The sequence below is a fragment of the Acomys russatus genome, chromosome 6 (assembly GCF_903995435.1).
Source record: "Acomys russatus chromosome 6, mAcoRus1.1, whole genome shotgun sequence".
NCBI classification, from domain to species: Eukaryota; Metazoa; Chordata; class Mammalia; order Rodentia; family Muridae; genus Acomys; species Acomys russatus.
In genome coordinates, this window is record NC_067142.1 from 22,810,428 (window position 1) to 22,837,923 (window position 27,496).

Here is a 27,496-nt window from a genome sequence, read left to right on the forward strand (position 1 = left end):
GAGCTTGGCTTAGGTGGTGAGTTCTAGGATAGTGAGAGCTCTTGTGGGACTAGCAGGCCAGTGAGCTTGGCTTAGGTGGTGAGTTCTAGGATAGTGAGAGCTCTTGTGGGACTAGCAGGCCAGTGAGCTTGGCTTAGGTGGTGAGTTCTAGCTCTTGTCTCAACAAGAGTGGGTGATGTCAGAGGAACGACTGCTATGATTGTCTTCTGTTTTGCTCTTCATGTGTGTACACAGTTGCAAATATATGAGCCTCTCCGCACACAAATCTACACACTAAACACGTGTGCTAGACATAGGACAGACAGGATTTGATTGTAGGAGATTTCTATCTCTAGGGAATTCTGTTGGTAAGCATAGTTCCCCTCTGTTGGTAAGCATATTTAGATGCCTAAGTTCCCTCATCAGTAGGAAAGGCACTAAGTAAGCAGAAGCAGAAGAGATGAGGGGAAAGGGAAGAAGGAAGACAGAAGACACAGAACGGATGAGTGAGAAGGGGGAGGGGAGGGAATGAAGGATTTGAAGAGGAGGAGAAAGAAAGGAATAGGAGGAGATGGAGTGGTGAAGAAGCAATCTCAAACTTAATTCCAAAAATCAACTAAACTGTTTACTGGGATGCAGGGATGGGGAGGGGAGTGTGCAGGAAGTGAGGTAGGGAAGCAGAATAAGTAGGGTAGGAGCAAAATCTTAACAAGTATGCACAGAGTGAGATCACAGATTTAAGGGTGTGGTAGAGACTGTGAGTTTAAGCTGTGCTGAAGTTTGACTCCTGCCAAAAGGAGCAGATTTTAGCTGTTCTTTCCACAAAAGCAAAATAAAAAAGGAGGAAGTGTATAATGATGGCAACTCTCCCTGCTCAACTACAGCAACCATTTTGTCATACACATTATGTCATGGGATAGAGGCCCTAATTACATATTACAGCACTGTTCAGTTAAAAACAAAAACAAAAACAAACAAAAAAAATTAGCAACCTTCTTTATAGTAAACAGTGTAATTCAGTTGATTGGAGTTTTTTTTTTTTTTTTTTTACACAAGTATCTCTCTAGCCTAAGCTGGCCTCTAACTTATTATCCTCTTCCCTCATATTCCTGAGAGGTGGGAGTCAGGAATGTTCAGGATGTTTCATGTTAAATAAACTTTAATAGGATGTCTGTGACTCTGTTGGACATTAAGCTTTTATTATATTTTAATCTTGTTGTGTGCATTTGCGCACATGTATGCATGTCACTGTGCTGGATCATGTGGAGGGCAGGGGATGACTTTCAAGAGTCAGTTACTTCCTTCCACAGAGTAGGTACGGGAGATTAACCTTGCATCACAGGGTTTGATATCAAGGGCCTTTACCCACTGAGCTATCTTGCCAGCTTCAAATAGCTGTCATTTTCAACTGTAGCTTCTTATGGTATACTAATACAATAAAAATGCCTCAAAAAATCTCTTCCTGTCTCCCACCAGAATTCCCTTGATTCGTGGAAGAAGAAAAGAAGAGAGGAAAAAAAAAAAAAAAAAAAAAAACCAAGAGCAGCAAACAAGCCATTGGAAGAGAGTTTGGGCCTGGGAAGAAGCCCCAGCTATGGTTCTCCAGCTCAAGTTCGGTGCACACATCCTTTGCTTCTTGCTTCATGAGTACCTGTGTTTCATTATTTTTTTTCTAATGAAAAATTACGATGTAATGAAGCTAAAAATCTTCAAGACTTAATGATAGTGAAAGCTGTGGAATTTAAAAATCGGATCCAAAACGCTGCTTTAATTTGATTTATTTCAGAGAAATAAGTTCTGTTTTTAAAGGAAAAAATCAACACTAGCAGGAATTAGAATAAATTAAGTTTTAATTGCTCACCATCCTCTTAGTCATTTCATGTTTATTCACTGAGGCAAAAGTTGAACCTGTGAAAAAGAGTACATAAAGATGGGAGAGGAAGCTCTATGCTGGAGAGATTCCAGAAGCCTCCATTTCATTCTTATAAGGATTTAAAAAAATTTTGGTTGTGTATTTTTGATAGGACGGGGTGATGCAGGTGTGTTTCTGTGTCTATAGAGGCCAGAAGAGGACATCAGATGGCCTCCAGGCATGGTGGCAAGCAAGTGTGAGCTCACTGATGTGGGTCCTGGGAATGGTCCTTTACAAGAACAGTATGTATTCTCAGCTGCTGAGACAGCTTTTGTGCTCGTCTACATAGCTCTGTTAAAGTGCTGGGTTCAGAGTGTACATGATTTGAGTCAATTTTAGTGCATTAATCAGATGCCCTGCCTTGCTGAGGTCATTGTAATGCTGTTTAATAGAATGGTGTTTATAGAATTCTCACTTTTATCATGCAGGGTTAATTCATATACATTTTTCTTACAAGAAAACAATTCAAAAATTTTTTGATTCAGGAGTTATGTGACATTTCGAAACTAAGAATGTTTCTCTTAAACAATACAATAAAAAATACAATTAAATATTGAGGTTCCACTGGCTAACATTTAAACTAAGCCTCAAGTTTAATTACTGAGTAAAAAAACACATGGCCAGCTAAAAGTTAAACACATGGTCAGCTAAAAGTTAAACACATGGTTGCTAAAATCTTTCCATCTTTCTAACAAGCCAGTTAGGAAATAAAAGAGAAAATTGATCATTCATAGGGACATTAATTTAAAAAACTATTCATAATGTCTAATATGTATATATAATAATACATAATATTCTAATCTGAAAGTCAAAAGAAGAGTTACAAAGCAGATGAAATTTGTTTCTTATAGATATTTTATTTATCCTCAAATAAGTTTTATTATACAATTATTTAATAAAAATTTTAATTTTAAACTTCCAACTGACAAGGTGATATGAGATGAAGAAAAAGACATTTCTTTACAAACTAGGGAGGGAGAACCCTGAAACACAACCTTCACCACATCTTGCTTTTGCACCACTATCTCTTAGAATTGTAGAAACACAAAGTAAAAAAATCTTTAGGAAATAATAAATATATCCAGAGAAATAATGTAGAGGATAAGGACGCTTATCTCTAAATCTGATGACCCAGGTTTTAGTCCCAGGACCAACATGGTAAGTAGAAAAAAGTGACTCCCACAAATTATGCTCTCACCTGCACATATATGACATGGTACACACACACACACACACACACACACACACACACACACACACACACACAGAGAGAGAGAGAGAGAGAGAGAGTCTTTTAAGATACAATAAATAAGTAATTAAATAAATGGTAAAGAGAAAGAAAAAGAAGAAACGGGAGAGGGTTAATGAAAGTACAGATGCAGGATTCACACAAGAAATGAGTCTATATCAGTCTCAAAGAGTAAGGATGGAAAATTGCTTTTAAAACATTAAGTTGTACTGTTATCAATTGTGGTATCAGTAAAGGGTCATATACAGGACTAGAATCAGGGACAGGCATGAAACGCCAGGGACAAATCCAGGGATGTCTGCGAACTTGGTATTTACGTAGTTTGAATTTCAGTGTTAAAGATGACTTAGTGAGGCAGCGAAGCGAGAAAACAGGAGGAGCAGCTATTGAAAAGTAAAAGTATAAATCCTGAGCATGCGTTGCAATTGTTCCGTTATCTCTTCCCCACTCAAGCCAGAAAAAGAAAAGAAGGAAAGAAAAGAAATTATGTGATGTTGGTAGCCACTAAATAAGTGATGAGCAGAAACATTACCAAGAAACAGTTCTAAAACTTGCAGGCTGAGCCTGGAGAGATGAACGCTCAGTGGTTAAGGACTGAGAGTGTTTGCTTCTCTTGCAGAGAACGCAAAACAGGTCAGCTTCCAGCACTCACAGCAGCAGGGGCCCAGGTGCCTGGTCCTCAGCTCCAGGAGGATCTGACATCCTGCTCTGGATTTTGCAAGCCCTGCACTCATCTGCACGCACACCTTCCTCCAAACACATACAAATAAATAAAAATAAAGTAACCCTTCATGTGTGTCTACACAGAATGCATAAACATTTAAATTAATCTAGATCATAGGTTAAAAAATATTAAACAGAACCCAAATGTCAATCATTGGGTGAAATAGATAAGCAACCTATTTCCTAGGCATAAAATGAAATGCTGCTCAGAGGAATCAATAAAAAACAAACAAACAAATATATTTACAAGGAGAAATAAAAGAGAAAAATAACTTAGCTAATTCAAAAGGTTAGAAAAAAGAAAGAAAACCAATATAGATGGTCCATATATAATAAGTGTACTCAATAATGTGTACAGATAATCCTGACTTAAAGCACAGAAATCATCAGAGTTTTGTTTGAATAGTTGCACGTCATGAAGGAATAGGCTGAAATGTGTATATTATGAGGATTTTAATAGGTACATATTAACAAAGATATGCCCAAAAGTTCCGTGGCAGAATGCTTGTCTAGGATGTGTTAGGGCCTAGGTTCAGTATCCAGCACCACAGAAAGAGTGGGGAAGAGAGAATTTCCTTTTGCTCTGCTGTGGCTTTGTCTGTGGCGATGCATGCTGAGTATTTGACCCAGAGCCTCATCCACGCTGCTCCACTGATGTGTTGCTGAGTCACATCACCAACGGGGTGCCATAATCTAAACCATAAAAGTCAATAAAAATACAATATACAAGAAAGCCACACTTCACCAGAACAGAGATCCTTTCTGAACTTGCATGAGATTCAAAAGTGGTCTGGGAAAACTACTGTAGGAAGAGGAAATGGAACAGTTCACTTCTGTAATGGGATGTGCTGACACACATTCTCAGATACTAGAAACTAAATAAATCTAAGTAAGTTTATCATTAGGAATTCCATAATGGATGTGTCTAACTAAATGGAATGCATTTTATACCAACATTTCTTGGCACATGTAATATTTCAAAGTCAATTCTTCCTGAATTACAATTGATATTTCATATGACTTCTGTTATTCAGTCAATAAACTGACCACAACTCCATTACAATAAAGTGTAAAAACAGAAGAATGTCAACACTGCTTTCCTATAGAATAAAATATAAATAAAAATAAAAACAGGTCAGCGTGAATAAAAAAGTTGGGAGTTAAGACACATTCACAGTAAATTTTAACAACAATGCCAGAAGAAGTGACCCTAGGTAGTAATTCCGAGGGGTGCTGTGTCAGAAATGCTTGCATCTTAAAGGAAGACTGCTAAAAAATAATTTAAAACCCACTTAAGATGTTAAGGAAAATGAATTTTGGAAAGTAGAAAATAATGACAAGTAGAGAAAGTGGTGAAATATCAAGCAAGAAATAGAAAAAAAAGAGAAACAACGCTTCTCACATCATTCGCTGAGCAAAAACAAAAGCGAGAGAAGGAGAATTAGACAGGAGGGAGCAAGGCCCTCCCAGATAGTACAGGCTTGCCTCTGCCATCAGAGAAGAGCAGCACAGCCAGGAGAGGGTGGGAGGCGCTGTGAGTGTGTGGGGTTGCTATGGGCTGCCTTAGGGCTGCCCCTGCAGGCTTGCCTCTGATTCAGAGAAGAGGGGCAGAGCCAGGGGGGATGGGAGGCTCTGTGAGTGTGTGGGGTTGCTGCGGGCTGCCTCCTACTCCACACTCATGAAATGGGAACAAGGGCTTTCCAAAGCACCAACAGTAACTCAAAAGGAAAGGATGCCAACTGGGTGTGCTGGCAGCCCCCTGGACTGATCCCAGTGTCTGACTGCCTGAAAGTGGGAGGAACATAATTTGGAGGCTTACAAAGTGAGAGAGTCTCTCAAATGACAAAACAAGACAAAAGGAAGAAAAGAAGGAAATAAAACAGAATGAATGAAACAGAGCAATCTTTATAGTTTCTTTTAGCTGTTACATTTAAATATTAAAGCAACTGTGTGTGTGTGTATGTGTGTGTGTGTCTGTGTTGATCTCTCTATGTATATGTGTATGTGTGTCTGTGTTTCTGAGTGTGTTTGTACATGCATCCGTGCGTGCATGTGTGTGTGTGTGTGTGTGTGTGTGTCTGTCTGTCTGTCTGTCTGTGGTGGTCTCTCTCTATGTATATGTGTATGTGTGTCTGTGTTTCTGAGTGTGTTTGTGTATGCATCCGTGTGTGTGTGTGTGTTTAGCCCAGAGGTCAAGGTTCTGTGCTGTCCTCTGCTCTCCACCACAGAGATTCTCACTGAACTTGGTGTCACTTGAACTGATCAAGAAGCTTCCTGTATCTCTCTATCCCCTGCAAGCATGGGGACTAGAGGTACAGGCCAGAACTCTCAGCTTTTAAGTAGGATCTCAGAAACAATCTCAGGTTTGCATCCTTGTTCCTCAAGCACTTTCATTAGTGAGCTACACCCCCAAGCCCTTAGCCCCAGGTCTTTCTCTCTTCTCCCCTTTCCTGGTCATTTCTAACACCAGACATCAGCTACACACTTGAGAAATAGCCATCGAAATAAGTGACTGAATGGACACAATATGGATTATGTTATTTTAAAAGGTAATGCAGAAAATTATAGTACAATAAATAGTGAAATTGTGTGCATATATAATGCACACATATATAATCATGTGTGTATAAATGAGTTCAGTATTTCTATTTACCTTTCCAAAAATGCTTACTCTTTTGGAGTCAATATATGGCTGTTTCAGTAAATATCTGAAAGAAAAAATATATAAATGTATATTTATACCTTTTTGCATCAATTGCATATCTGAATTTATGATGATGTGCAGACAGATACAAACACACACAAACACTCCCTAAGATCTTTAGAAATGTTTTACTGGGGGCTGAGTTGGGCACAGGTGTACCGACTTGAGTTCAAATCCCTAGAAATTTCATAAAACCATATAAGTTAGTATGTGCTTATAATCTCAGAGTTTCTTCAGCAAGATGGCAGGCAGAGACCTGAGCTTCCCAGAAGCTTATGGGAAAGGTGACCTTGCCTATAAAGGGGTGGACATCAGGAGACTCCATCTCAAATAAGGTGAAAGTTGAGAATGGATACCTGAGTTTCTCGTTCGTCCCCACATTTGATGATAGCATGTGTGTCTACCCCCCCCCCCCCCCCCCCCCCCCACACCAGTAGAAATACATTACTACATAGGCTTTCCTTACATGGAAGGCCTGGACATTCCACAGTCTTCTACCTAAAGCTATGGTCCAGCAGTTTGTCATTATCTGGGAGCTTGTTACAGAGCAGAATCTTCAGGTGTACCCCTGGCCTGCTGGGTTAGCTTCTTTATACCATGCTTGGCTGATCTCTGTGTACTAAGAAACAATGAGCTTCCTTATTCTACCTTTCTTTCCACAATGGTAATAGTAACCTTGAGATGTGAAAAAATTAGAGCTAAGGGTTGATGAAATGGCTTAGGGGGTAAAGGTGCTCGTTCCCAAGTCTGATCTGTTTACATGGTTGAAGAAAAGAACTAAGTCCTGCCAGATGTCTTCTGACCTCTATGTGTGTGTCACATTATAAACACACACACACACACACACACACACACACACACACACACACACAGTATAACTTTCCAAAAGTATAGTAATATTTTAAAAGAATAATGGTAATTAATTGCAGACATACTAGACACTAGATTTCTGTCAATAGTTGATATGCTAATGCCTGCTTCTCACATTTCTACCCAAAGTAAATTCTAATTGAAGAAAATAAATGTGATTACTTTTATATGATAACAGTTAGGGTGATAGATGCTTGAACAAATGGAAGAGAGCTACACACTCAACTTAGAAAACTGGTGGAAGTACAGATATCTCTGACATTTCTGAGATAGCACCATGCTCTATCATATAGATTTTGCCATCATGGAAACCAACAGGAAGACATGCACTGACTTACTTTACAGCTGCCACTTGGTCCTTTGCTTCTACTGAGCCTATCCTTCTGTGAATCTCCTGTAATATCTTCAGGCCCTGGAATCCACTTCCTCTGCCATCAAATCTTGCTACAATGACATTATCAGTGTCAATAAGAACCGAATCCCAGTCAACGTGGAACTTATCTGTCACCATCTGGCCTCCTGGTTCTTCATCCCTGTGAATGTGAGCATACGTGATCAAAAGAAGGTCAACCGGCAGTTCGGTGGAAAGTTTTACCCCCACACTAACTAGCTAATCAGTTAGGGAAATCACCGATATTGGCTATTAACATTTTGCTTACTTCTTGATAAGCTTCCGGGTTAATTTTTGATGACAAACCATTTTTTTTTTTTTTATATAAAAATCTAAATGACGGGTCCGAAGTATGAGGTGAAAGGACGGGAGCTGAGGAGATGGCTCAGAGGTTAAGAACACTGTCTGTCCTTCCAGGGGTCCTGAGTTCAATCCCAGCAACCACATGGTGCCTCACAACCATCTTTAATGTGATCTGGTGCCCTCTTCTGGCCTGCAGATGTACATGCAGGCAGAGGACTGTATACACAATAAATAAATCTTTAAAAGAAAAGAAAAAAGAAAGGACGACTTAAGACTGCACAGCTGAGACTGGTTTAATTCATTTTCCAACGAGAAGAAATAGAGAAAATATGTGGTCCTTTTAAAAGACTTTTCTGAAGAATGACTGTCAACTTGACAGGCAAGTCTATTTTTATTGGCTGTCTTCAAGTGTGTTGTGGAAATAAATGTCTTCCCTATGGTTTACAAGGGTTGAAGGGTCTGATAGAGTGCTAACTCAACCATGGAAGCCTCATATAATTTAACAGGAAGTACACAGCCTTAAAGGATGTTGGAATCTGAAGGAAATATTGCATTAATATTTCCTGAGGGTTTTCTTTCTGTCCATGGTAGAATTCTCACTGAGACAGTGAGCAAACAGGAAAGGAAGAAAAATGTTTTTCAGCCTCCAAGCTAACAGCCAGGAAAGGATGCATAGACACAAATGTCTGAAAAACTTGAAAACCAGATGCCAAGGCGACATCAAAATTCAAAGTTTGAATCCTTTTTCCACGGGGAAGAGGTAGCTTGACTTTACCAGATTCACGTGGTGTTTATTGTTTTATTCTCCAGAATATAGAAAGTACATTCTCCAGAATATAGAAAGTACAGAAAGGGAGGTTCTCAGAAAAACCACCTGTGCTTGGGGTGTATCTCTGCAGCAGATGAGTTGTCCAGCCACTAGGAGACTCTGTGCTTGAACTCTCTCATACCTCCATGAAAATTACTATCACTGTGTTCCTCACCGTCAGCATAGCTAGTGATAGTATTGTCAGGACCAGAAGAAACTCCATTTTCTCAAACTCTGGTAGTTACATGAAAGCCAGCACTGCTCAGAGCTTGTAAAAGCCATTTTCCTTCCACCCAAAAGTACCATTTCCTTTATCACTAGCAGAAGGGACCGATGTCAATCTGTCATGCCTACTAGCACATCTTATCAAATGCTGGCCTCTAGGCTCCCTCAGTACCAAAAGTACTTGTTATACATTTCAAAATCCAAGTGGGTGCCCGGACTCGTCTCAGCTTTTGCCTCCTTTGCCACCCCAAACTTCTTCCATTCCTGGGTTTCCCTCCCTGACTTAGTCATTCTTCTTACAGCTCTGCTATGTCAGCTTTGCTCTCCCACTCGCCCCCCTTTTTGGTTCTCTTCATCTTCCGCTTTTGTTGCCCCCCCCCCTTATCTTTTCCTCTTGCATCTGCTCCTGCCTCTCTCATGGTGAGGTCCCGTCTGCTGGACGTGTTCATTCTACTACTTTTTCTTTCTGCTCTGGATTCTTCCAGATGCCTATGACTGTTCCCTCCCTCACAGCTACAATAAAAGCCTTCCCCTTTATTATACCATGGAGGGGTCTCATCATCAGTTGCTATCACTCACACCAACAGAATCACTTTCATTGTACACATTATAACTATCACCCTCATCTTTGCCATCACAGCATCCTCATCCTTATCTCCGTTCCTTCCATCCTCATTTAGCTTATTTAGAACCACAGTTAGCCTCGGGTTACACAGGAGGTCACCCATGTGATGGGTCTAACAAGCATCTAAATACTCCATCCTGAAAATATCACTGTTGCTACTGTTAAGTCTCAAACCTGGGACAAATGGCTGAGATGCATATGCAGCATATCAAAGTCGATGCTGGCAGCCAGGTCCTCCTTGCATCCCTCAGTTCTATCTGTTTTAGGGCCCTTCTGGCTGGCATATCCTGCTCTCACCTTAACATTCTCCAGTAGAGGTATTGGGCTTGGCTTCCCTGGCCCTAGATCCCATTTCCTGGTATACTCAAACTATTTTGGTTACGTGGCCTTTTGGTCTACGCTTTGCTTTCTTGGCTAATCTCTTGGTCCAGGTCACCACTCTTGGTTAGGAGCTTCTCTCTTCTCTCCCCTCCCACCTCTTCTCACATGGCTTAGCTCAGTCTGGTCATGCTTACTCTGGACTCTTCCAGATGTCTCTGCCTCTGGCTATGCTCTCCCTTTTATCTACAGTAAATCTTCGCCTCCACCATACCTACGGTTAGTCATGTCCTTTGCTTTTTTATCTATCTATCTATCTATCTATCTATCTATCTATCTATCTATCTATCATCTATTCATTCATTCATCTTTTGCTGAAACTTGGTCCAGTCATGTCCCTTTCTTTCTTTCTTTCTTTCTTTCTTTCTTTCTTTCTTTCTTTCTTTCTCTCTCTCTCTCTCTCTCTCTCTCTCTCTCTCTCTCTCTCTCTCTCTCTCTCTTTCCCTCCTTTCCATTCAGATACCAGGGATGCATTCCAAGAACCTCTCCCCACAGTTCACTTTTCAGGGGAAATGCACCAAGACATCTTTTCTCTATCATCACATATGTGCTCACAGAGGGACACCAACACACTACATAATCCTCATCAACAGGCTAGGTCACCATATTTGAAAATAAAAAGGAGAGAGAGAGAGAGAGAGAGAGAGAGAGAGAGAGAGAGAGAGAGAGAGAGAGAGAGAGAGTAAATTACCCCAGAAAGTTTAAACACTGAGCAAAGACAGCAGTTGAATGTGTAAAGTCCAAAGGGAACTGTAGGTCCCCAAAAGACAGTGTATATGTCCAGGAATGACAGTCTTGGCTCTTCTCAAGTTGGACATAGAACAATTGCTAAAAGCCCACACCCTACATGGGTTTCTGCCTGCCAGGAAGAACCACTTCTCTTATCCTATACCTCTGGTTACATACCAAAGTTAAAGCTGGCCTCCAGGCTCTTGCAGTCCCTAGTCATACTTAATAGTTATGCAAAGTCCAAGCAGTATTTTGGCTCTTTTCTCCTCCACGCCTCTTGCAACTCCCTGACTGCTACAGTTCAGGGTGTCCCAACTTCCAGACACCCATTAGGTCTCTAAAGGACATCAAGGTCACAGCCTGCCCTCCTCCCCCACACATACATTATTCTTGTATTTCTCACAGGTAGCCCTGGCTATGACTTGTCTGCTTCTTTGTCTCTCTGTTACAGACTCTTCCAGATTCCCCTATTCTCTCTCTCTCTCTCTCTCTCTCTCTCTCTCTCTCTCTCTCTCTCTCTCTCTCTCTCTCTGTCTTACAATAAAAACCTTCTTCCCAATCATGGAATGGGCATTTCACTGGTTTCTTTATTGCCCCCTCACTTATAGTATTGAACTAAAAATTTAGATAAATGAAGTGGTTGATGAGGGGAAAAGCTGTTATTTGAGGAATTTTGTCCCCTAAAGACCATACAGTGAATTTATGATACGTGGCACTACAATATGTGATTATATTCAGAGACAGAGCTCTGAAGGGACAGAGAAAGCAAACTGGGGTTCTTAGGGTTAGTGGAGCCCAGTGCCACTAGTGCCTTGTCAATTGAAAGTTGAAACCACAAAAATACTGTATATACCTGAATACCAAAGATGGGTCACGAGCAAATGCTACCTGAAGTCATAGTGACACCCCCACAAGCTATGGAAAGAGGCTCCAGTGGAAAGCCACTGGATTGACACTTTGTTTATTTTTAAGTGTTTTAAATTGAAAAAATAGACTGTATTTAATGCACTGTTTATTGTTTATTTTATTTTTTAAATTTTGGCGATTGGACAGATAGCCCAACAGTTAAGAGCACTTGCTGCTCTACTAAAGGACCAGAGTTTGGTTCCCAGAACTTCCTAGAAGGACTCACAGCTGCCTATAACTCTAGTCCTGGTTATCTGTCACAGTGTTCTGGGCTCTATAGCATCTTCATTCACATGCACACACTCCCTCCGTACACAGATGTAATAAATGATAAAATAATTTTTTTTATAAATATCAAAATAGTGTGTACTAATATAATAGAAACGTTCTCCTCTCCTTCCCTACCTCTTGCCCTACATTTCCCCTGCACTCGGTAGCTTTGGCAGATGAGATTTCCTCAGGCCAGGCCCAGTGACTATCTACCGAAGACGCCCCTTGCCTTACAGGGGACTGCATACCTTTTGGCTCTTTCTCTAAGTGTAGTCCAGGACTGTCTCCTTAGCTAGATTCAAACGCTGCTTAAAAACTCTCATGAGGGCAATGAAAGAAGAAACAGAGACTTTACCCCTTTCTGTCCTGATATTCATATTGCAACCAGAAGCCAAAGCATGAAGTCTCATCGCTACACAGATTGCAACAGTGAACAGCATGGATATTAATGAGCCAGGCCTAAAACTAAAAAATTTACTGTTAGTATTATCCACACAAAATTAACCTTGGGATAAACATCCTAGAGAGCTCATGAAAATAACAGAATAGAACCAACAGAAAAGGGCCTTGGGGACATCTCCCAGGCAAAAAAAAAAAAAAAAAAAAAAAAAAAAAAAAAAAAAAAAAAAAAAAAAAACCATGGATAAGCAAGGAGGAAACACTAGCGTCTAATGATATCTGCTTTCATGTCTCACTACATTAATTCTTATCCTTTGGCCACTTTCCATCAGAGATAATTTCTAAAGGCACCATTGAAAGGGCAGAAATAGAAGGAGACTAGAAGAGCTTTTCTTTCATTTGTTTGGATGTTTACATCATCCCAGAGATGAAACACCTTCTTTCAATTCCTATGCATTTTAAAAGGATCCCACCAACATTACTTACTGTTAAATGGTATCCCAGAATGATTTACACATAGGGCAGGCCCAGAGGATCAACTCCTTTCTTGATATGTATATAATGACTATAAACCTCTTAGCTATTAAAGTAAAAATTATTCTGTATACTGACTAAAAGAATGTGGATGTGGATTGGGGGATGTCTCTGTCACAATCCGTGTGAAAAAGCCAGACAGGGCAATTCATTCATTTAATTCAAGCAGTGTGCCAATAGAGAGAGGAATTTTTTTGGGTAGGGGGTGGATTGTGAGGCTTGCCATCCAGCTAGTTGGTCAGTGAGAACCAGGTATAACAAGAGACCTTGTTTAACATATGTGGTAGAAAGAAATTGAGGAATATACCTGACACCAAGTTGTGGCTTTTATGTACATATGCACACACGTGTACTCACATGCACAAGTACACCCATACACATAAAATATTTTTTTAAATGGAGTATCCTATAACTAGACCATGATGCTATCTGTTTCAATGGAAGGTACTCAAATACATTAAGAGGGTTGTCAGTACTATGGCGTAGGCTGAACTGTGGGCTTGCCTGAAGTGGCAAAAACTGGGAATGGAGTACAAGCTAGAGTAGATGTTTTGTTGAGTTTGGGGACACAGAAGTCTTATTTATAGGCCTCTATCTCCACAATAAGGGAAAGAAGTCAACTCTGTAAAGCAGCATAGGGACCTGTCAGTGTTCTCCTGCTCTGCCCAGTACGGGGCCATAGGAGGTGTGGCTTGAATTTGGGGAGAAAGAACAGCAGCAGGAACAGAGCGGCCATGATCTAACAAGGCAGTCTAGGTGGACTTGTGACTGGACTGGCAGAAATGAGGACAGTCCACTTTAACTACCAGAACACTGAAACAACAGACCCCAGGAAATGGGAATTTCTCCAAGAATCTCATGCTGGGAGGAGAAAGAGAAGACTGCCAGTCTGAGCAGAAGGGCGGCGTGTTTGTCTTCCTGAAAGAGATTTGACACAGCTCTAAGAACTTCTCAGACCAGACTGGAGGTCAGACAATGGTGGCCCAGGTAGACAGGACTATTCCTGGACCAGGGCTACTTGGATATGCACATCCATGGTCTAGTATTGAAATTTCAATTTCACGTCAGGAAACTGGAGACAGGCTTGAATGGGGCCACTGGATTTCTTTTTCCCTCCTTCCAATGTAGCCACAAGCAATATATTTCCTTCTCTCCCTTGTCTTCTGTTATTCAGGTGCTCAATTGGCTTCATAACGATGGGTGGTCCATGATTGAATTCCTGGGCCAGAGAAGCCATTGCCTCAAGTTTGGTAACCAGCGTACAATATTGTAGCCTTACAAAACAAACAAGTGACAATTTTTTTTTCTCAGTAAACTCAATAATAATTGTAATCCATTCATCCTGAAACTCCTGTGAGTACCATATTGAGACAGGCAGATCGTGAATGGTGGTGCATTTACAGTAAGTTAACAGATACTAATTACATGCTGTTAGATTACAGACCCCACTAGGTGCTTGACTTCCTCCCCTCCAAATCAGGATAAGTCCCCTTATGCCCGCCACTCTGGACAAAGGACTCAGTTCGTGACTGAGTGCATAACAAAGTCACTCAGTTTCCTTCTGGGACTGTTATAGACTTCAGGCCTAAGCAGCAGAAACTAAGGAGAGGGAAGCTTCCCAGAACCAAAGCAACTTTGAACTGCAGTCTGACCCAGTGGGGGACCCAGTGTTGGCCTCCGTGACTCCAGGCCCATAGCTCAGTTTATATACTATGAATCTTGGGTACCCTCTGAAAATCTATAAGCGTCTGACACTCCATCTGTTCTAGAAAGTTGAAGCACCTGTCTCTCCCTCCAGTGTTGCCCTCATGCTATCTATCATGGTAGCTAGCTTTCTGAATGCTCTCTGAATTTTGAAGGGAAACCCTCTGCTCTCAAGGCCTATGGCCATGATGTTTTTCTCTCTCTTCTGATGCTCTTACATTTCAAGATATCATCACGGCTGCGTAGGACCATGAATCTCTCTCCTAGTAAATCTTAGCTGAAGGATAATATTGTGTCCGCTCCTTTTTAGGACTGTTGTTCAGTCAGGCCACAGTCAAACTTTCAACATGTATTTATTTGGCCCTAAGTAGAGCATGTGTGACAACTTCTAGTAGTTATCCCATCAATACAAATATGGCAATATAAACACAGATTTTTAATCTTATCTTACTTCGCTATATCAAATAAGCAAAAACAGGAGGCAAAATGCTAACAACAAGCAGAAATCTTACGAATCAATACATTAAAAACAGAAGTAAAGACACTGCAAAATATCTTAGATAACTTCAGCTTCTGGCAATAACACAATTATAAGACTTTCTAAAAAACTATTCACCTAGATATTAGGCATATAAGGCTCATTCCTACAAAGCACAAAGAAACCAGAATTCTTAGCCAGTATAGGACTAAGAGATGAAGATCTTGAACACCTGTTACTTATCTACACTCTTCTCATTGTAAGCTTTTCTTCTGAATTTGTATGTTCCTCACATTTCTATAAGTGTGTGTGTGTGTGTGTGTGTGTGTGTGTGTGTGTGTGTGTGTGTGTTTGTGTGTAAGATAGGATAAAATATGGGGAGGAGTAGGTACCTTTGGTGGGAACATGCCAAGGTGTGCACCTGAAAAATTGCACCATGCAACAGATTTAGTGTAAGAAGTTTACAGAGGGCAGAGTGCAGTGTCTTAGATTGGTGACATGAGGAAGAGCTAGAGGAAGACAAAGAGAAATAAACAAATGGGAAATGAGAGAGAGAGACAGAGAGAGAGAGAGAGAGAGAGAGAGAGAGAGAGAGCGAGAGATGAGAGAGAAGAGAGAGCGAGAGACAGAGAGCCGAGAAAACACAGCAGACAGAGGAAAGAGAGCGACAGAGATGAGAGAGTACAGAGAGGATAAGTGAAGGTCCTTTCAGTGCCAGCACACCGGGTGCATCTTGTGCCAGGTAATGATGTAAGCTGTTGCTAGGTCCCATAGGCAGGCCAGAGGGAATGGCTGTTTACTAGCATGCTTATGTTCACACATTGAGGTCATAGAACAACTTTCAGGAATTATATTTTTCAATTACTCCCTGGGGAGTGAATCAAAGCTCGAGTCTTCAGCCATGCTTAAGGATGTGCCTACCACCTGAGGACATCTCTGGTCCCATCTTCCCAATAAAGTTTTATCTCTAAATGGATGATTAACATAGGGAACATTACCTATCCCTTCTGGTACTCATGTATAAAACATAAATCGTGATACCTACCTTGTTGTTATCACAGTATTGTGAGAAATTTGCTTTTTAAAGAAAAGGAAATGTGCTCTGAACTGTATACCAAACAGGTAGGCCTATTTTGAGTTCTCACGTCAGCTGTGGGATATTTTCTATATGATAAAGGTGTCATCAGCATAGAGAAAGCATCACTGTGACTCATGTGCAACAATTCCCAGGACATCTGAATTTGGAGGTAATGGAGTGCTTTCCTACAGTTAGTGTCTTAGCAATCCATTAAGAGAAGAAAGAAGCTTGAAAAAATCCCTAAATTCCATGTTTGGGTCTTTGGTGTTGCTATGGCTTGGATCTAGAATGTTGCGAGCCAGGCACACAAGTTGGAGGTATTTGAACTTTAAATGCTACAGTCTAGTGGGAGGTCTTGTACTCACTGAAGAATAATTTTGAAAGCTTTGTGAACTGTAAGGTGGGAAAAGCACAAAAACAAAAGAGCTTGACTATATATAAAACTCTTTCAGATTCAATTCTGTATTCATTGATAATCACCATGTAATTATTATAATATGGAAACATCTACAAGATGGGTAATATGAGAAACAGCAGATTTGATTGAAACACATACATTGAATTTCATTTGAAGTAATAATTTTGTCTTGCTCATGATTTTAGGGATGACAGATGTGACCATTTCTATTCTTAGCTTCATCCTGCTAAGACAGAACAGGTTATGTACAGACATGATTCTCTAAGAATTAAACATAAGGAAAAGAGGAGATTGTCCAATGGATAAAAAGCTTAACAGGGAATCATGTGTACTAGGGTTCAGAGCCCTAGAACCCAGATAAAAAGTCAAGCCAGGCAAGTAAATGGTCACAAGAAGCAAGCTGGGATAGCCATTCTAATATCTAATAAAACAGACTTTCAACCAAAATTAATCAAACGAGATGAGGATGGTCACTTCATACTCGTCAAAGGTAAAGTCAAACCAAGAAGACATCACAATTTTGAACATCTATGCTCCGAATACAAGGGCTCCCACATTTGTAAAAGAGTTATTAACAAAGCTTGCCCCACTCATTGATACCCACACATTAATAGTGGGAGACTTCAACACCCCTCTTTCACTCAAGGATAGGTCTTTGAATCAAAAAATAAGCCGGGAAATAACCTCATTAACCAATGTCATGAATCAAATGGATCTAACAGATATCTACAAAACTTTCCCCCCAAATGCAAAGGATTATACCTTTTTCTCAGCTCCCCATGGAACGTTCTCTAAAATTGATTACATAGTTGGTCATGAAACAAACCTCAATAGATACAAGAAGATTGAAATAATACCTTGTATCTTATCAGATCACCATGGTCTAAGGCTGGACTTCAACAACAACAGAAATAACAAAAAGCATACTAACACGTGGAAACTAAACAACTTTCTACTTAATGACACATGGGTCACGGAAGAAATAAGGGAAGAAATAAAAGACTTCCTGAAATTCAATGAAAATGATGGAACAACATACCCAAATTTGTGGGACACATTGAAAGCAGTGCTAAGAGGAAAATTCATAGCACTAAGCGCCTTCAAAAAGAAAAAGGAATCATCCCACATAAACAACCTAACAACACATCTGGAAGCTCTAGAAAAAAAAGAAGCAGAAACACCCAAGAGGAGTAGACGCCTAGAAATAATCAAACTCAGGGCTGAAATCAATAAATTAGAAACAAAGAGAACAATCCAAAGAATCAAGGAAACCAAGAGCTGGTTCTTTGAGAAAATTAACAAGATAGACAAACCGCTAGCCAATCTAACTAAAAGACAGAGAAACACTATCCAAATTAACTAAATCAGAAATGAAAAGGGAGACATAACAACAGACACCGAAGAAATACAAAGAATCATAAGAACCTACTTTAAAGGCATTTATGCCACAAAATTCAAAAATTAAATGGAAATGGACAAATTTCTCGACCGATTCCATTTGCTGAAATTGAACCAAGTCCAGATAAACAAATTAAATAGCCCTATTTCACCTATAGAAATAGAAGCAACCATTGGTAGTCTCCCAACCAAAAAAAGCCCAGGGCCAGATGGTTTCCATGCAGAATTCTACCAGACCTTCAAAGAGGAGCTAATACCGATACTATTCAAGCTATTCCAAAAGATAGAAATGGATGGAATATTACCAAATTCCTTCTATGCGGCCACAGTCACAATGATACCTAAACCTCACAAAGATCCAACAAAAAAAGAGAATCTCAGACCAATTTCTCTTATGAACATTGATGCAAAAATACTCAACAAAATTCTCGCAAAGCGAATACAACAGCATATCAAAGACATCATTCACCATGACCAGGTACGCTTCATTCCAGGCATGAAGGGATGGTTTAACATATGGAAATCCATCAACGTAATCCACCATATAAACAAACTGAAAGAGAAAAACCACATGATCATCTCTTCAGATGCAGAAAAAGCATTTGACAAAATCCAACACCCATTTATGTTCAAAGTTCTGGAGAGATCGGGAATACAAGGCAATTATCTAAACATAATAAAGGCCATATACAGTAAACCAACAGCCAACATTAAATTAAATGGAGAGATACTCAAGGAAATTCCTCTAAAATCCGGAACCAGACAAGGCTGCCCTCTGTCCCCTTATCTCTTCAATATAGTTCTTGAAGTTCTAGCCAGAGCAATAAGACAGCAAAAGGAGATCAAGTGGATCCAAATGGGAAAGGAAGAAGTCAAATTATCCTTATTTGCAGATGATATGATAGTGTATATAAGTGACCTGCAAAATTCCACCAGAGAACTCCTACAGCTGATAAACACCTTCAGCAAATTGGCAGGATACAAAAAAACTCAAAAAAGTCAGTAGCTTTCCTGTATACAAATGACAAACAGGCAGAGGAAGAAAATAGGAAAACTACTCCCTTCACGATAGCCACAAACAATATAAAATATCTAGGAGTAACTTTAACCAAGCAAGTGAAGGACTTATTCGAAAAAAACTTCAAACCTCTGAAGAAAGAGATTGAAGATGACATGAGAAGATGGAGGGATTTACCTTGTTCGTGGATCGGGAGAATCAACATAGTAAAAATGGCCATCTTACCAAAAGCAATTTACAGATTCAATGCAATTCCTATCAAAATACCTACAAAATACTTTGAAGATATTGAAAGATCAATTCTCAAATTCATATGGAGAAATAAAAAACCCAGAATAGCAAAAACAATCCTATACAACAAAAGATCCTCCGGAGGAATCTCCATACCTGATCTCAAGCTGTACTACAGAGCAACAGTAATTAAAACAGCATGGTACTGGCAAAGCAATAGACTGGTGGATCAATGGAATTGAATCGAAGACCCAGAAATGAATCCACACACATTTGCTCACTTGATCTTTGACAAAGAAGCCAAATCTATTCAATGGAAAAAGGATAGCATCTTCAACAAATGGTGCTGGTCTAACTGGATGTCTACATGTAGAAAAATGCAATTAGACCCTTATTTGTCACCATGCACAGAACTCAAGTCCAAGTGGATTAAAGACCTCAACTTAAAACCAGAGACATTAGTTCAGTTAGAGGAAAAAGTGGGGAAGAGCCTGAGACACATAGGCATGGGAAACAACTTCCTGAACAGTACACCAACAGCCCAGGCCTTAATGTCGACAATTAATAAATGGGACCTCATGAGGCTGAGAAGCTTCTGTAAGGCAGGAGACACTGTCAAGAGAACAAAGTGACAGCCTACAGAATGGGAAAAGATCTTCACCAACCCTTCATCTGACAAAGGTTTAATATCCAAAATATATAAAGAACTCAAGAAATTAAACACCACAAAACCAAACAACCCAATTGCGAAATGGGACTTGGAACTTAACAGAGAATTCTCAACAGAGGAGTATCAAATGGCCAAGAAACACTTAAAGAAATGCTCATCCTCATTAGTCATCAGAGAAATGCAAATCAAAACGACACTGAGATTCCATCTTACACCCATGAGAATGGCTAAGATCAAAAACTCAAATGACACCACATGTTGGCAAGGATGTGGAGAGAGAGGAACCCTCCTTCATTGCTGGTGGGAATGCAAACTAGTACAACCACTTTGGAAATCTATCTGGCGCTTTCTCAGAAAAATGGGAATAAGGCTTCCTCGAGACCCAGCCATCCCACTCCTTGGAATATATCCAGAAAATGCCCTACCACATAACAGGGACATATGCTCAACCATGTTCGTAGATGTTTTATACATAATAGCCAGAACATGGAAACAGCCTAAGTGTCCCTCAATAGAAGAATGGACTAAGAAACTGTGGTATATTTACACGATGGAATACTACTCAGCTATTAAAAACGAGGAATTCCCAAAATTTGTGGACAAATGGGTTGATCTAGAAATTATCATAATGAGTGAGTTCACCCAGAAGCAAAAAGAGACAAACGGTATATACTCACTTATATCAAAACACTAGTCCAAGGGATATGTACCATGAAAATCTTTACTTACCAAGAAAATGGGTCAGAGGAGAGGATATCCGATTGAGACTTTAGGCGAGAGTAGCATGGAAGAAAGAGGAAATAGTAGGACCCACAGGGTCCTGGAAACCTACAAGAAGAATTTTATGACAGGCAGATCTGGATCCTGGGGTCCTCTTCAAACTAAGGCACCAGCCAAGGAGAATATAGGCAGTAAGCTTTGAACCCCTACCAAGACCTAGCTGACGAACATGATACTCTCCACTGTTGAGTGGAGAGTGAGATCTGACTCTCACACGAACTCTGGTGCCCCTTTTCTGACCATGTCCCCTGGATGGGGAGACCTGGTGGCACTCAGAGGAAGGATAGCAAGTTACCAAGAAGAGACTTGATATTCTGAGAGCATATATAGGGGGAGGAGGTCTCCCTCAGTCACAGACATAGGGGAGGGGAGAAGGGGAGAAATGGGAGGGAGGGAAGAATGGGAGTAAACAGGGGAAGGGCTAACAATCGAGATGTAATATAAATAAATTAATAAAAAAAAGTCAATCCAGGGGCGTGGCCTGCCTGTAATCTCAGTGTTCTAGAGCCGGATCCAGGAGCCAGGAGACTCCTTGGGGCAAATTGGCTAGCTAGAGTAAACCAAAACTTCAGTAAGAAACCATTGAGGTGGAAAGTGATCATGAACAAGAGTTGATATTAACCTTGGACCTTCCACATATGCCCACACATAGGTACATCCATGTGTACATTAACATGAATATATATATCACATTAAAAAAGAATTAATCATAGTGTCTATACATCTTTAGAATGACACGGGTAAATAATTAATGGTAGTTGATGTTAATTCTTATTGGCTTGGTAATTTAAGTTCAATAGTAAAATTGTAGAGGCAAATGGTAAAAAATATGCCAAAGGATTAATTTTTAGCATCATTCAGAAATTCTAAATAAAGGAGAAACTAATTCATGCAAAAGTCTAAATTTATACATATTGTAAGTGCTCGAATTATTTATGCTCCTATATTTCTCCAATTCACCTCACTTTTAAAGAGCTTCATGGCTGATTGGTTCAATTATTTTTTCATTTGGTTCAGTCATTTCTGTGTTCTGTCAATACTCATGGGGCATGAATGATGCTCCTATTAGTGTGGTGAGGCCACATGGCACAGAGAGAGGGAACTTCCAGCCATTCATTACTATAGTTACATACTTAAAACAACTGCATGCAGACACTTATCTGGAGCAATGCCTTGAAATATTACTAGAATTTTTTTTTTTCATTTGGGCAAAGAATGTGGCAACAAATGTACACTAAGCCAAGATCAAAGATGTGTACTTAGCTAGGAAAATATATTTGCTTAGGCCTAGAGGTGCCAGTTTCTCTTCAGAATGGCTGCTGTGAAGACAGCATAGTCCAGGGTGGAAGAAGTCCCTAGGCTTGTCCTAACAGAGGCGGGGAGAGAGAGAGAGAGAGAGAGAGAGAGAGAGAGAGAGAGAGAGAGAGAGAGAGAGAGAGAGAGAGAGAGAGAGAGAGAGAGACAGACAGACAGATAGACAGACAGACAGACAGAGAAACAGACAGAGAAACAGACAGACAGAGAGACAGACAGAAAGACAGACAGAGAGAAAGACAGACAGAGACAGAGAGAAGGACACAGAGAGAGCGACACACACACACACACACACACACACACAGAGAGAGAGAGAGAGAGAGAGAGAGAGAGAGAGAGAGAGAGAGAGAGAGAGAGAGAGAGAGAGAATTAGAACTTGGAGGACAACTAAATAACAGAAAAACTAAGCAGAAAGCAGAGTAGTCACCTAGAACAGAAGTACTCATGTAAGCTACTGTTACAGAGCTTGAAGAGGGGGAACTTACAGCCAACATCACTGATCAAAAGACCAAAGGAAAGAATATAGTCTCACGACCTCAATGACAATCATGATAGTCATTGCTTGAATGATATGTGTGGTGTGTGTGTGTGTGTGTGTGTGTGTGTGTGTGTGTGTGTGTGTGTGTGTGTGTGTGTGTGTGTCACAGGGTCTCCTGTATCCTAGGCTGGCCTCAAACTTGCAATGTAGCCCAAAGATGAGCTTGGTTTTTTGATCCTTTTGTTTTGCTATCCTGAGTGCTGGGGTTCGAGGCCTGCCCATCAGTCATGGTCTATGCAATACTGAGGATGGAGTCCAGGCTTCCTGAATGCTACCCAAGCTGTCTATGAATTAAACTATATCTCTGGATACCCAATCTGCTGTGAAGCAGCCCTTCAGTCCAAGAAATTATTTCTGTCTCTTTGTAGACCAGGTCCACTGTATTGGACAGCAAAAACCAGGACACTATAGTCACTAAATCATCCTTTATGCCTGACTAAGTAGTAGAAGCCTGGCTATTTTTGCTCAGTAATGTTTAACTCATAATTATTGAAAAACCACAATTAACTATTACTGTTTTAGAAAGGGAAGCTATGTTATTACTGGAAAAAAAAGGATTTGTTCTTAGGGGAAAAGTATTTCTTTTAGTCCTAAGCAATAGCAAGCAACTTCTCGTGCAGTGGAATTTTCCAGTTATAAAGAAAAATGAACTAATGCTACCTTTCCGGAAAATTTATGTGACTGGAGATGATCATATTATGCAAATTAAATTCCTTTTAGAAAACAAAAAAAATCAATTAAAAATTTCTATGCCTGAAATCATTCACCTAGACTTTTTTTTTAGCATAAAGTTCTGTAAATGATATTTTTCAGTGGAAATTAAAACATAAATTATTGGTTTACATGGGATATCTTTTGCAAAATTCCTAAGAACTAATATACTTAAACCAAGGAGTCAGAATAAAGTGAATTAATACATAGTGTGAGCAGTGCCTAAAAGCAGAAAGGGGAGGCAGAACTGAACACTTGCCTTCAGTCTCTTTCACCAAGGCGGAAAGCAGCAATGTAAATTTCATGAGGCTGACTAGACTACTCCATCTGTTTTGGTAGCATCTACCTATTAAATAACTTTATAGGCCCTATATCTCATATCATCTCATGTTTATACTGTCTAAAATAGTATGACAATACATATAATTTATTAAGCACTAACTGCAAGTGTTTATGGCCCAGATAACACTATGATTATACACAATTTATTAAACAAGTATGATTATACTTAGGATTTATTAAGCACTAACTGTCAGTGTTTATGCCCCAGACAACACTTCCATTTTGTATACACATTACACATATGTAAGAATACCATTATCCCCAATTTGTCTACAACATAACAGTAGCTTAGAACCATTAAGCAGCACATTGGAAATCCTAAGTGCTCCAACTGGAAGCCAGTTACAGCCAACAATTTTACCACTGCGCTTTCTTAAAAGAGACTCGGATGGCCCTTCCCAGTGCAACAGATTTGTAAACTAACTTCTTGGTTCACATCCTCCTGTGGTCAAAATCAACCAGCTAAAATAAAAGCACAAGCTTGAAGACAAGAAGATGCTGTTAGCATCCCCCCAGGAACTGGTGAGCATCTCAATGTCTGGTCTGCCTTCCCCAGTGAGTTGCTCATTGCTGCAGCAGGTAGGCATGGAATCAGGAATAACTGTCACTGCATCCTTTTGCATAAAACAACCACAACATCATCCTTTGTTTTCCATCTTAAAGGTCATGGTATCCTGAAGGACCTAGGTTCTCTTTCCTGAGGAAAACTTACCTTGTAGTGGCTTTGACACAATAGTAACAAGGACAACAAAATCCCTGTTGCCCAAAGGAAATATGACTGCAATACAGGACTATCCTACTGGCCACACTGCCAGTCTTTTCAGCCACCCCTTCTTAGCAGTTACACTCAATTCTGCCTGAAATGCACTTGTCTCAGAGTGCTGAGGGAAGGGATAGAATACATAGGTTAGGAAGCATGAGGGGGGTACAGCCTGACAAAGCCATCAAACCTACTGGGAACAGACTTTCTGGTGTGGCTGCTTTAAGGTCACCTATGTACCTGGCTGCAACCCTTCCCTCAGTGCTCTGTAAGCATGCCCAATAAACTCATCGGTTCCTCCTGGGACTGAGGAAATCACAATTAAGCTTGTTCTTGAGATATTTGAAAGCAGGGTAGATTCCTTTAGTGCTTTCCTCAACATATCATTTGCATAGAGGGAAGAAGAGTCATAAAGAAGAAGTGAAAGAAAGGCTCCGAGATGGCCACCACTATAACCTGCAGGCCTAGTGGCTCTGAGGGACTAAACAATGTCTGGACAGGAGTTGCATCTCTCAAAATCTACATAAAACATCCCCAGTGATGCACATTTGCAATCTCAAAGCTAAGAAATAAAGAGACGTGGGTCTCTGAGGTTAGCTAGTACAGGTTCCAGGCAAATGAGAGAGCTGGACTCTACAGAGAAGAAAAGGTGGAGAGAAATTGACAAAGACTACAGACACTGACTAACATTGACCTTTAGTCCACACACACACACACACACACACACACACACACACACACACACTCCAAATTAGTTACATAATCTATGCTAAGGACTGTAAACCATCATTTGACGTCTATGACTGACTCACATGTATTAGATGAAGAGCAATGGAGCCATAAACAAAGTGTGCATTCCATCTCATTTAAACTGTAAAGGCCTGCATAGCTATGATGAGGCTAAGTCACTGTCCTAAAGACCTGCAGCTAGTAGGTGGCAAACTACACTTTGAATAAAAGTAGGTTGAGCTCCCGAATAGATATCTTGTGACTTGCTAAACACAAACCATTTTCACTTTCTTAATGCCTCTGCTAAGGCACTAAACACAGTTCTGGACAAGGGAAAGCCATATGCTACCAGGCTTCTTAATAAAGTGGGGGCTAATAAGCCACAGGCACTTAAGGCTGAATCACCACGACATCAGTTGTCCTGAGATTCTAGGGTCACTGGATTCTGTACAGTCCTGATCTCAGAAAAAGGTACGAATAAATTCTAATTCCGTTGCAAGGCTGAACTTTCTGAGACTTGGGTTTCCTACACACAGGCTTGCCTTCTCTGCTCACGAGTCAAGAAATGTGAATAAAATGGCAATACAGACATAACCAATTGTTCAAAAATGAAAAAGAGGTGTTACTTCATGTTGCAAAAATTCTGATCAAGAGCACAATGCCTGAACAATGACTAAACAGACATGCACAAAGTTGCCTTGTGTCAGATTCATTACAGCATTGAAGACGTATAAAAGAAAGTTTAACATTTTCACACAAAACCCAGTTCTGGTCTCCATAAGGAGCTCATTTAGCTGATATCTTGTAGAGATGAGTTTTAGCTGTTTACTCAACACAGTCTAGAGTCACCCTGCAAGAGATTATTAACTGAGCAGTAATCTATATCATGTTGGCCTTCGGAACAGCCACAAGAGATTGCACTGATTTTTTTAAGCGATGTTGAAAAACCCAGCCCATTGTGAGCAGCGTTATTCCCTAGGCAGGGAGCCTGGAACTTGTTAAGAGTGGCTGAGCACAAGTAAACAAGCATATATGAATTACTTTCTCTTTGCTCTTGACTTTGGTTGTGAAACAAGTAGCTATTTGAGTTATCTGCTTTGACTTCCTCACAATGATGGTTGTAATTTGGACTTATTACTACTCTAAGTTGTTTTCATCAGGATATTTTATCCCAACAACAGAAATGAAACTTTGGCACTAGATAAGGCAGAATAATTCTTTTTTTTCCTTTAACATATCAATCCTCTGAGTCACAAGAGCATAATTATAAAATCTTTAGATCCATTTACTTTAATAAAAAAATAAGATACTTACATTATTAAGAGAACAGCATACTGGTTTTTCTCCATAAAATCTTTGGGTAAGGACAACTGTAAAGGAAGTTCTTTTAAAGAAAGAGCAAAATATTAAAGATGGAGAGTCATTTAAACGTAAAAGTATAAGATGCAGAGAAAGCTGTTCTTGACACTTTACCATAGTCATCAATATGAAGCATTTTAATCTCTGCCTTTGCCAGCTTCTTCTTCTGCATAGTGTCTTTCATCATAGAGTTGTTTTCCAAGATGAAATACCCTGAAAACAGGAGAATAAGTGTCTGTGGAGCACCCATCCGTAAATGGCTCACCCACATCAAACCCCATCCCATCTATTACACCCTTTCCCCCAAGGCTTGGGGAAGGCTGTGGGAGAAGGGGGAGGAAAGATTGTAAGAAAAAGAAATCAAGGTGGAACTAGGTGGAAGTGTCTTTTAGACCTGCCTGGAACCATTGCACAACTGAAGGCACAGCAGCCATGGTTTTCTATACAAGGGCAAGCCCGTGAACATTCCAGCATGGAGTGTGGAGGGCTCCACAAGTCCCCACTTCTAGCCAGGGAGCTAGAGCCTGATAGCGGAGAAAGAGTTTTCTGTAGTGGATGTTCCCACACCCATGAGCACATGAACAACACAGAATGGACTCGGTGGGTTATAGAGAAATAAAAGGGCATGGAGTTAAATGGGAAACATTTTGACCGTGAGTTATATGCATCTATGAAATTCTCACACTATAAAAGCATTGTATTAAACAATTTTGCAAATCAAAAGGGGCGTATGTCCACCTACCTTTTATCCAATAATTAAGAATCAATCCACTACACCATAATATCAAGTTGCTCCTTCTTCTCAGGCCTTGGACCAGGCACAGAGGGAAATCTTTACTTGTCTCCTAAATCACAGGAGCGTTTCTAACTGGACTTTCTCATTTCAGAGAATTTACCCCCATTTGTTCCAGTACATCAGAATTACCATTACATTTTGAAAATAAAAGTATGGTCATGCCACTA

The 27,496-nt window shown here is 40.1% G+C and overlaps 1 protein-coding gene across 1 annotated transcript in view; it reads right to left on the reverse strand.

Annotated features, from left to right (window-relative positions):
* The window catches only part of Dpp10 (dipeptidyl peptidase like 10), a 772,006-nt gene that overhangs the window by 9,813 nt on the left and 734,697 nt on the right, over positions 1 to 27,496 (reverse strand). Inside the window, exons 18-21 of the mRNA XM_051147278.1 lie at positions 26,648 to 26,746; positions 26,489 to 26,558; positions 7,776 to 7,970; positions 6,517 to 6,571 (exon numbers count right to left, since the gene is read on the reverse strand). Coding sequence (XP_051003235.1) covers positions 6,517 to 6,571; positions 7,776 to 7,970; positions 26,489 to 26,558; positions 26,648 to 26,746 — 419 coding nt within the window. The remainder of the gene's footprint in view (positions 1 to 6,516; positions 6,572 to 7,775; positions 7,971 to 26,488; positions 26,559 to 26,647; positions 26,747 to 27,496) is intronic.